Genomic DNA, 12,126 nt, shown 5'->3' with positions numbered 1-12,126 from the left:
TCCTGAACCCTTAGCTGGGCTCACCAAGAAACAAAGAGAGAGGACCCAAATACACAAAATCAGAAATGAAAGAGAAGTAACAACTGACACCACAGAAATATAAAGGATCATTAACAAGTACAATGATTATACACCAACAAACTGAACAATCTTGGTGAAATGGCAAAATTTTTAGGACTACACAGTCTCCCAAAATTGAACCGAGAAGAGATAGAAAACTTTAACAGACCAATAACAATTAAGAAAATTTTAAATGTAATCAAGATTCTCCTGGCAAACAAAAGCCCAGACCCGGACGGCTTCACGGGGGAGTTTTACCAAACATTCTAACAAGAACTAAGATCCATTCTCCTCAAACCATTCCAAAAAATTCAAGAAGAAGGAAGACTTCCAAATTCATTTTATGAGGACAGCATAATTCTAATTCCAAAACCAGATAAAGACACTACAAAGAAAAAAAACTACAAGCCAATATCCCTGATGAACATAGATGCCAAAATCATGAACAAAATACTAGCAAATCGGATACAGCAATACATTAAAAAGCTATTCACCATGACCAAGGGGGATTCTTCCCAGGGATGCAAGGCTGGTACAATATTTGCAAATCAATAAATGTGATAAACCACATAAGCAAAATGTAAAATAAAAGCCATATGATTATATCAATAGACACTGAAAAAGCATTTGACAAAATCCAGCACCCATTTCTGATAAAAATGCTCAGCAGTGTGGGAATAGAGGGATCATATCTCAACATAATAAAGGTCATATGTGAAAGACCTACAGCCAACATCATACTCAATGGGCACAAGCTAAAAGCATTTCCCTTAAGATCAGGAACAAGACAGGGATGCCCACTTTCGCCACTCTTATTTAACGTAGTACTGGAAGTCTTAGACATAGAAATTAGACATGAAGAAAACATAAAAGGGATCCAAATTGGAAAGGAGGAAGTGAAACTGCCATTATTTGCAAATGACATGATACAGTACATAGAAAACCCTAAAGACTCCATCAAAAATCTACTAGATTTAATAAATGAATTTGGCAAGGTACCAGGATACAAAATTAACATCAAGAAATCGCCAGCATTTTATATACCAATAATGAACTCTCAGAAAGAGAAAATAAGAAAATGATCCCATTTACCATTGCAACAATAAAAATAAGATACTTAGGAATAAATTTAACCAGGGGGCTAAAAACCTGTTCTCAGAAAACTACAGGACAACAACAACAAAAAAGAAAGAAATAGAGGAAGATATAAACAAGTGAAAGAATATACCCCGTTCTTGGACCCCAGATAGCCACAGCAATCTTGAAAAAGACCAAAATTGGAGAAATCACAGTATCAGGTATCAGGTTATATTACAAAGCCATTGTAACCAGAACAGCCTGGTACTGGCACAAGAATAGGTATATAGATTAATGCAACAGAACAGAGAACCCAGAAATGAACCCAAGCCATTACACTCAATTAATATTTGACAAAGGAGACAAGAACATACAGTGGAGTAAGGACAGCCTCTTCAATAAATGGTGTTGAGAAAATTGGACAGGTACATGCAAAAAGAAAATGAAGCTAGACCACCAGCTTACACTATACACCAGAATAAACTGAAAATGAACAAAAGACTTAAATGTAAGTCATGGAACTATAACAATTGCAGAAGAAAATGTAGGCAGCAAAATCTCAGACATCACACGTAACAGAATTTTCACTGGTGCATCACCTAGGGCAAGAGAAACAAAGGAAAAAATGAACACATGGGGCCACGTCAGAATAAAAAGCTCTGCACAACCACAGAAACCAGCATCAAAATGGAAAGGGAGCCCACCATATGGGAGAGCATATCCACCAATGATGCATAGGATAAAGGGTAATTTCCCATATATATAAAGTACTATACAACTCAACAAAATTTAAAAATGGGCAGAGGACCCAAATAGACATCTCTCCAAACAGGACATACAAATGGCCAAGAGACATATGAAAAAATGCTCAACATCAGTTATCATCAGAGACATCAAAATAAAAAGACTATGAGGTATCACCTCACACCTGTCAAATTGACTACCGTCGATAAATCATCAAACAACAAGTGCTGGTGAAGGTCTGGAGAAAAGGGGACTCTAGTACACTGCGGGTGGGAATGCAGACTGATGCAGCCACTGTGGAAAACAATGTGGAGTTTCCTCAAAAACAAATAAAAATAAATCTGCCATTTGACCCAGTGATTCCACTTCTAAGACTATATCCTAAGAAGCCTGACACACCAATCAGAAAGAATATATGTACCCCCATGTTCACAGCAGCACTATTTACAATAGCTAAGATCTGGAAACAGCCCAAGTGCCCATCAGGAGATGAGTGGATAAAAAAGCTGTGGTACATGTACACAATGGAGTACTATGCAGCTGTAACAAGGAAGGATTTCTCACCCTTTGAGACAGCATGGAGGGATCTGGAGAGTATTAAGAGTATTATTACTAAGTAAAATAAGCCAGTCAGAGAAATACAAATATCACATGATCTCAATTATTTGTGGAATCTAATGAACAAAATAAACTGACAAACAAAATAGATCCAGAGACATGGAAGTAGGAAAGACTGCCAAGCCTCGAGGGAGGGTGGCAGGGGACTGGCAAGGAACTACGGGCACGCATGTGTAACCGATGGACACAGACAACAGTGTGGCAGAGGCATGGAGGGGAGCCGGAGAGGGAGGTATGGGGGTCAATAGGGGGAAAACAGGGACGTTTGTAATACTTTCAACAATAAAGATAAAATTTTAAAAGAAAAACAGTGACAGAAAAAAAAAGAATCATTTCAGTGACACTACACTTCCACAGGGTTCACCAAGGTAGAGGACTCAGCTTTGCAGCCCAGTGTATGTAAATATCGAACCCACACCCTGCTTGGTGTATGGGACAATGCTCCACCCAACTGAGCACCCCTGTTTATTTTTAGATGGTGTTCTTCACGCCCAGCACCCCCGAGTGTGAGCCGACGAGGACCGTGAGTTTTCAAGAAGCTGTGAGGCCTTTTCTTCTGTCTGCTCAGCTTTGAAAAACGTCATATAAAAGACTGTATAAAAATAAATCGTGGAAAGTGCAATGCCGATAATAATTTCAGCGGAGGCTGAAAACTGTTTTCTTTAAAGTGCAGAAGGACATGCACTTACTTTGCTGTGAGTTCCTGGCTGTCTAGTCCCTGAGCCTGGCACCTGGCAGATGCCCAGTAAACGGGCTGCTCACCCGTTTCCAGAACGCCGACCAGTCCACAGCTCTACCTGCACACACCACAGGAGAGGGGAGCCTTGGCGTTGACGGGCGGGCTGCGAAGCTGGCGAGCGAGCCTGCTACAAACGCTTGTGATAAATGCCCCAGCCTTGCCTTCCCGCTTACTTCTTACCAGTAAAATAATGGTGTGGCAGAACGGGAACTGCGAACACTGCCAAGCTCTGAGACAGGAGCTGGGCGCAGGGTCCTCATGTATGACCACCTGGCCGGTACCAGCCCTGTGCTTTGCAGCAAGATCTTATTTCATCAATGCCACCATCTTATTTCATCTTATTCGCCACAGGGTGCATGCAGAAGACACCTTCTTTGTTTCTTTCAAACACCATCCAAACTCAGTGCCCAGATGCATTTTTTTCCTGAGTCCTTGCATAGAAAACCTTGGGCAGGCCCATAACTTTGAGCACCCAGAACAGTTCCCTGCAGGGAGGACTCCCTCGGACTCCTCACCTAGGTGTTAGGTTCTCTCCCTGGAGGCCAGGACTGCTTTGGGCTGGAAACACACGTGGGAAATTGGAATGTCCGATTCCCTTTCCTCACGGGCTTCCCACCCTCCAGTCTGATGCCGCTGAGCTAGAAGCCAGCACGAAGCCTCTGGATTGGCAGATATTTTGAGCTGCAGATGTTCTGAATGTGAATCCGTGGTTTCCCTAAGAACTCCCCTGGAGATGTGTCCAATTGCAAGCCCACTGCCTGGGTGACGTTGCCTCCGGCCAGCTGTTTACAACTCCCTTCCTGGCTCTTGCCTTCTGTGGGCTCACTCTGGGCTCCAATGTGTTTCTGTAGTGTGTGCCATAAATGAAGGTGCTAGAAGGTTCTGTGTCCCTCGGGGGCTTCTCTAGGGGAGGGAGGGCCACCTTCATGGAGACCATCAGCCACAGCGGTGCTGCTCTGTGACCCTTACCAGGGAGCTGAGGCTCTGGCTCTCTCTCTTTGGGTCCCCATCACTCCAGGCTGCTCCTGCCTGTAGGTCCCTTGGCTGTAGGGCTGGCACATTCTACCCTACCAGGTGTTGGCAGCTCACTCCTGAGCTGGTCCCCTTTCTCGGTGCTCCTGCACCAGACGCGTTGTTTCAGCTGTCACCTCACCTTCAGATTGCCCAGGCACAGGCAGACACCAAGCCCTTGTGTCCCCCCGAGCTGCAGGGGACCCATATCAAGTCTCAAAAATTATTCTCTGAACGTCCCTCTTGTGAGGGCAGAGGTGAAGGGGAAGCACCACTCTCTCTCCCTCCTCCTCCCCAAAAGGGGAGACAGGTGTGGCGTGGGGAAGCCACAGCATCCAACAACACTTTTCAGGGGACATTGCATTCCGGGCCTCCTGGCCTTCTAACCCCTCTTAGGCTGTCGATGGACGAGATGGGTAATCGCCGTGCGACAGGCTCGCAGGAGGGGGTGGCTCCTCAGCATGAGAGGTGTTACCTGGATGGAGGGGAGTGTACTGTACATGTGTGGGGGACACGGAGCAACACGGGAAGGAGCGTGGGGGAGCACAACCTCGTCCAAGAGCTCCATGTGACCGAATGACAAAGACAGGGTTTGAGGGATGGCCAGAGAGTTGGAACTGAAATGTAGAGAACGGAGTTGGTGGTCCACTCCGTTTGTACACTGTGCTAAAAAATTTGAATACTTTCCTATAGGATTAGCCACCAAAGGATATTTAAAAAGATAGTACATGTTTATATATATATATATGGGCAACGAATGAGTGGCCCACTTCAGCCTCACCACAATTTGGTATCGTCACTGTTTTTAATTTTACCATTCTGACATGTACAGAGATATCTTACTGAGGTCTTGTTTGCAATTCTCTATCGGCTGATGAGGCTGAACATCCTTTCGTGTGCTTATTTGCCTTCTGTTTATCATCTTCAGTGAAATGACTTCTGCTTATTTTCTAACAGGAGTTTTTTGTTTCCTAATTGTTTGGTTTTGCGAGTTCTTTATACATTCTGGATACTGTTTCTTGGTTGGATGTGAGGGAAAGACCAATTTATCAAATTTTTATGGATTGTGCTTTTGATGTCAAGCCTAAGAACTCTTGTCTAGTCCTAAATCCCAAAGATTTTTCTATTTTTTCTAAAAGTCTTATAATTTTACAGTTGCTTTTAAATCCATGATCCATTTTGAGGTCATTTTTGTACAAGGTTGAAGTTTATATCAACATTTTGGGGTTTTTTGTCTATGGATATCCAATTGTTCCAGCAGCATTTACTGAAAGAGAATATTTTTTTCTCCTTTAAACTCCTTTTGCACCTTTGTCAAAGATCAGCAGGGAATGTCTGTGCAGGTCTCTTTTGGGTTCTTTGTTCTGATCAATTGATCTACATGTCTACCTCTCTGCCTATACCGCAATGACTTGATTGCAGTCTCTAAATAATAAGCCTTAATATTGAGTACAGTGATTCCCCCCCCCACTGGATTCTACTATTTTAAGATATTTTTGTATTCTGGGGCTTGTGCCTTTTTCTATAAATTTCAGAACATATGTTTTACTTCTATGATGTAAATGATATTAAAAATATAAAATAAACTATATAAAATGTATTTTAGAATAAGCATGTCTGTGTGTACAAACTACCTTGCTGGGAATTTGATAGGAATTGCCTTAGACCGCTACACTAATTTGGAGAGAATTGCCATCTATTACATTGAAAAGCCCACTTTGGCTTTAAAGTTTAGTGGTGAATATACATGCTTGAGCAACCTCACACAACTGGGGTGCTGGCACATAACAGCAGCTAAATAAATATTTATGGGAGGGAGGGAGGATGGCAAGGCAAAGCAAATTCTTAGCGTTTGGACCACTGGTTCCCAAACCTGGCCATGCCCACCCCCTCTTCTGAGCTTCATAAAAGTACAGGTCTCTGGGTTTCACCCCAGGCTGATTCAGAATCCCCAGGGATGATGCTACTGACGCTGTTTGTTTGTTTCAATGTTTGTAATTGAAGTTACATTGGTTAATAATATTATATAAATTTCAGGTGTACAAATTGTAATTCAGTATCTGTAGACTCTACTGTGCTCTTGCCATCCAAAGTCTAGTTTCCATCTCTGATGTATATGGTCCCCTTCACCCAGTATTTTAACAGTGGTTGGTGCTTCCCAGGGGCAGCCAGGTTGGAGGGGGTTCGCTGGAGAAGCCAGGCAGGCCAGCACTTTGCAGGCAAGGGGCGAGTCCCCCGGGACTGCACTGTCCTTTCTGACAGTCGCCCGAAACGAAGCGGTGGCAGCTGCCACCACGTTTGCACAGGCAGTGAGCACATTCTGCACGAGACGGGACTCTGAGCGAGCGCAAAGCCCGGCGGAAGGCAAGGCTGAGCCCGTGGACCCTGGAGCCTCCGATTCCTTCCAAAGAGGAAGAGAGCAGTCGGAGGCCGGCCGTTCCCAGCGGCACTGCCATGTCTCCACCGCGCTGCGACGCGGTCAGCTCCCTGGGCAGGAGGCCTGGGAAACGGGAGAAGCTCCGAGAGCCGGCCAGCGCGGGCCCTGAGGCCAGACAGAGCCGGAAACTTCCTTCTCAGGACAGCGAGGAGCCAGGACGACGGGAGCAGCAGTAAAAGCCCGCGAGGGCGCGCGCGCTGGGGTCTAGAGCACCGCCGGTAACCGGCTCTCCCGCCCTGGTCTGTGGCTTGCTTGCTTCTGAGTTCCGCTTCTCTGGCTGTTTCGGTCTCTTTATGTTTAACGAGAAATTCATTATTTAAGTAATAAATATATTTATTTAGATTTCCCTCACATCCAACCAAGAAACAGTATCCAGAATGTATAAAGAACTCGCAAAACCAAACAATAAGGAAACAAAAAACTCCTGTTAGAAAATAAGCAGAAGTCATTTCACTGAATCTTTAACACGATATAGTCTCCTAATCCCCTCACCCCAACACTAGGCGATTTCGGTTCAGGGATGGACGTTCCCTTCCAGCCTGCACCTGCTGTGCGAACCGGCACCCTGCGCCTTCATCCGTGAGGGTGCCGCTTCGAGTCACGGTGCCAAACACTTTCTAAGTGGCGACTTTCTGGATTTATCGTATTGCTTTCTTGGCTGCGTGATATTCCTTTATACCACTGTACCATAATTGTCCTTTTTTCACCACACTGTCTTTAGTATTATATTTCGTTCTATTGCCATGTCTACTCTAATGTCTACTCTATTCTATTCCTTTTCACCATGGTGGCATCATTGTCATTACTACTACCACGTTCTAAGGCATTTTAGCCATTTTAAATTTGTTGTTTTTACCAAGAGCACTGCAATAAACATCTAAAACACGCAGATTTTATTTCTGATTTTGAATTTCTTTGGGATTTCTCAGGAATGGCACAATTAAATCATTGGATATAGCAAATTTATGCCTTTTAATATTTCTGAACATATCACTTCACCAAAATTTTGCCAAAATTGGATGTTACTTCTTTTTTATTTTACAAATATGGTGAATGTAAATGAGTACATTAACATTATTTTGATTATAGTGTTTGTCCACCATTTGTATTTTTATATACATTGCCCATTGAAATCTTTTATTACTCTATTATAATTTAGAGTGGGCTTTATAAACATTATAGATAGAAATCTTATTCACAATTATATAAATTATTTCCCAGTCCAATGCCATTTTTTCACTAATTCCGTCATTGTTATTTAATACCATTAACTTTGTGTTCTGTGTTATGCTTTCTATGTATTGCTATGAGCCACATACATTTTTACGATTCCTCTGTAGACCTGACGAGATGAGAGTCCGTTTTCTATCGGCTTTTCCTGACGTGTTTGTTTCGCACTTAATCCACCTGTATGCAGTTTTAGTGGGTGGAGTATCTTTGGGCCGGAATCAAGTGTTCCGGGGTCCTGCTCTCTCTGTGGGGTTCTCCCTCCCTCGCTGCCGTGCTGGCGGCCATGTGCTGAGTGTGCGCCTTGGCTCACGCTGGGGGCCATCAGGTCTATTTCTCTTGTGCATTTGCTAATTCCACGTGGTTTGGGCTTGTCGTGGTGTTGGCTCTGTGTCTAATGCCTGGCAGCGCTCGACCACCTTTCTCACGGGATGTCCTCATCTTCTTTGTCCTTGATATAATCTTTAGAATCAGGTGGCTGAATCCCAAAAGAAAATACTTTCAAAAGCATTTAAACCCATATGGAGTTGCATAGGAAGAACACAGAGAGATGCTAAAACACATTACTTTCATGGTCTTTGAGCCAAGACCCCTAGCAGAGTCCTTTGAGAGAACTAGGGGCCCTCTGAAAATCATGAAAACTGCTTCAACTAACAGAGAACAAAAGGGTGCAAACAGAAACATTGTATCTGTCCCAGAAAGTGTGCACCAGGGCCTCACCTTGTCCCAGTTTATCTGATGTAGGAGGTTGGTTCTCAACATCTTTCACAAATGGAAGTCCCCCACCCCAACCATAAGTGCAAGGGTACACACACACACACACACACACGCAAACACACTCAAACACCCTCAACATACACCCAGAACTGAGAGCGGTCACAGACACTACCCAAATGAGTCTCAGAAATGACAGGCATGATCTTTTCGATGTTAGTTCTTAAAAACTGGGCCAGACCCTCCATCACAGCTCATCTTCTCAGGCATCTTCTTTTCTGGAGGCGGAGCCTGGGGCACATTCTCGGGACAAGGATGCTTGAGGGCTCTTCCATGTGGCCAGTCAAAGGACATCCATGTGGAAACCTTCCGGTTCTCCCTCAGGAGGCTGTGTTCACCTGGAACAGGGTGGTTTTCCCAGGTGGCCTTCACCATTGGTCAGCAGCCTGTCCTAAACAGAACAGTTGCATTGACGCCGAATCCTGGCGGAGAGAAATTGTCTGCCGGGAAAGAAGCAGGACCTGTGACACGTGATGGAAAGACATCTGTGTTATACATAAGTTCACATTGAGAGACACGTCCAAGAGGAAATGTAAAAACGCACCAAAAGTAGAGTTGGAGAAATGCAGTGTGAATCTGCCTCTCCTGGCTGTGTGATCTTGGAATAACCAAGTAAACGTTCTAAGCCTCATTTATAAAAGAGGAACGAGAATAGCATTCAAAGTTGATGTGAGGATTAAATTAGATCATTTATAGAAACTACCTCTGCACTAACAGGACAAAATAAAATAACTTGTTATATAGGTTTAAAGGATGCACTACTCCATCCCTAAGTAAAGTCCTCTATACTCTCCAAGAATCCTCCCCAATTCCAATACTTACAACAGAGATCTTCAACCTTTTGGGGTTATGAATCTCTTAGAAAATGTAAAGAACGTTAAGAGCTGCTTTTTCCAAAAGAGCCACACAAGGCAACATTCCGGTGTGGAGGTCTAACAGGACAAAATAAAATAACTTAACGCCTTGAAACGCGTCTGTGGGCTGCTCCGTGCAGCCCAGGCTGAGAACTCCAGCCTCGAGCACTTCCCGCTGCACGCCCGCCGTCCGCCAGCAGGTGGCGGTGAGAAAACTCAGCCTAATTACATCCTAAGCCACTGGCCAAAGCTGAGGGCTCTTCAGTCCACCCCCGGCCCTGACCGCTTTCATAACCCAGTGCTTCCCCCACCCCACGTCACACCTCATGTGGGGGCGAAAGTCTGACTGCCTGGTTCTTGTCGAATGGACGAACTCCAACAGGAGTGAACGCATCCATCAGGTTGCACCATCTCACTGAAGCTTTGTCCTTCTTCGTGATTTACAGTAAAAGCGGCCAACACCTTTTCAGTCCTTACTACGTGGCGGGCAGTGTGCCGGACACCTGCACGGACTGTCCCCTAACTGTCCCACTCGGCAGTGCGTCTGCTGGGGCTGAGCTGGTGGGAGCCACGCTGCGCAGAGGCTGAGCCCGGAGTGGCCGGGCCGGGGTGGAGCCTGAGCCCCCCAGCCGCGGAGCCCTGTTCCCACTCCTGTGCCCTCCTGGGACAGTTCGCAGGTCCTGACAGCAGGGTGCTTAGCTGCTTCGGGGCCCTCACCGTGCTGCTGCTATCATCTCTCAGCTCCCAGCCCCGAGGAGCCCCCTCCCGAAGACTGCGCCCCACCTGGGGACCGCTCCCTGCTTGCTCCGCTTCGTGAATCGTGCGCATCACCCCGCAGCTCTGTCCAACCCCCCACAGAGCACGCGTGGGTTTCAAAGCTTCGTGCGTCCCCGCTGCTAACCTGCCTCCCATTTCAGATGAGAACCAGCCCTTTGGTCATACTTGAAGGTCAAATTTCCACCCATGTGGTCAGCTTGCCTGCCACTGTCCTCTGAGAGCCCAGTCGAACCACGTGTGGTGCAAATGTGGCCGGGCCACAGTGGCGTGGGAGGGAGGGAGCGTCCCCACCACAGCTAAGCCTCCGCCATCCGGCACCTCGCAGCTTCCACGCGCCTGGAAAATGTGTTTGCGTGAAACCGTCTCAACGCTCAGCACTTTTTAAAGACTGGAATACACCTGTTTAGGTATTTTAAGAAAATGTTAGGTGGTTTAGCAACCTGTCAAGACTTCAACCCCCTCTCCTCCCAATCTGACAGTTTTGTTTCCTCCTCCCATGTCTTCAACACCATGATCTGACCCCAGCCTGGTGACCCCGTCCCAGCTTCTGGTGGTGTCTTGTGTTAACAGCTGGACTGTCTTGAACAAGAAAGAGCTCGCTGTGTGGACCCGGGCTCACCATGAAGGGCCGCGTTACGCGGGGCCAAGGCTCGTCTGCGATCGGGACGTCCGACCCAGAGCGGGTGGAGCAGACGCCGCCGGAGTCAGCGCGGCAGGACAGAGAGGCCGCGGGCGGGACAGAGAGGCCGCGGGCGGGACAGAGAGGCCGCGGGAGACGCGCGTCCAGCCAGTGCAGGAGGCAGAGAGGACAGCATGGAACTCCGGTCCCCACGGTAGGAGACTTGGGGTTGAATTATGACTCTGTCACTTACTCATCGAATGGCCCTGGGAAGGTCCCAAATGTGTCATCTGTGAAATGTGAATAATGACCTTTTCTTATGAGGCAATTGTCAAGGACTCGGAGCAAGCGCTCAGTGAAAACACCTGCCATGATGATGTGCCCCCCCCCCCCCCAGGGGAGGCAAGGGAAACAGTCTGCCCACGGACCATCCGCCAGCAAAGTGGATGGAGAACAGTGAGCCCCACGGGAAAACTCAGCCCGCCTCCTTCAGCCCAGACAAAGTGATACCACCTGAGGCGCCATCATCTGGGTCCGGATCCGCTAGGTCTTCCCATTTGCTCTCACTGTCATGGGGTTCTTCCGAAGCAAAGACTCTGAGGGCGCGCCTGGGGAACAGAACTGCAGCAAGGGAATGCTCCCTGAATCGCCCTCCAGACATTCTCCACAGGGCAGCTGGACTTCCGACGTACAGTTGATGGGGAGAAACACTTCATCCTCCACGGTGGGAGAGGGGACTTTGGGTGGATGGCTCATGTCACCTTTCTCATCATCCTTGTCCAATTTAGGACTAGAAAACAGAAACCCGTGTGTCTTCTAGTATTGATCAGAAATTCCTTTCCGTCTTCCCTTGCCTTTCAGAAGGCTCATCATGGCCCATCACAGGAGAGCCAGCCAGGGTTCAGGCAGTTCTTGCCAGAAACTGCTCTGGGGCCAGAAGGGAAACAGTGAATAAGGCATGACCCCTGTCCTTGAGGGACCCCCAATTAAATGGAAAGAGTGAGCAGTAAATGCCACAAACCAGGTAGTAAGTGCTATGGTAGAGGCAACACAAAGCATCATGGGTGCAGGAAGCTCCTGACAAGCCCAGGAGACCAGGGGGACTTGCCAAAGGGCACAGAATCGACAGCAAAGCTATCACCCAACTCTAGAACTAACTCTTCACAGGAGAGTCAGTCAGCCCTCGACA

General features: G+C 46.7%; 1 protein-coding gene across 1 annotated transcript in view; it reads right to left on the bottom strand.

The window, feature by feature from the left end:
- Positions 1–11,480: 11,480 nt before the first annotated feature.
- Positions 11,481–12,126, bottom strand: part of FRMPD2 (FERM and PDZ domain containing 2) — an 83,628-nt gene continuing 82,982 nt past the window's right edge. Inside the window, 1 exon segment of the mRNA XM_036264859.1 lies at positions 11,481–11,727. Coding sequence (XP_036120752.1) covers positions 11,481–11,727 — 247 coding nt within the window.

The sequence above is a fragment of the Molossus molossus genome, unplaced genomic scaffold, assembly GCF_014108415.1.
Source record: "Molossus molossus isolate mMolMol1 unplaced genomic scaffold, mMolMol1.p scaffold_m16_p_17, whole genome shotgun sequence".
In the NCBI taxonomy this organism is placed as follows: Eukaryota; Metazoa; Chordata; class Mammalia; order Chiroptera; family Molossidae; genus Molossus; species Molossus molossus.
Note: the sequence above shows the minus strand (reverse complement) of the source record. Positions and strands in the feature narration are given on the sequence as shown.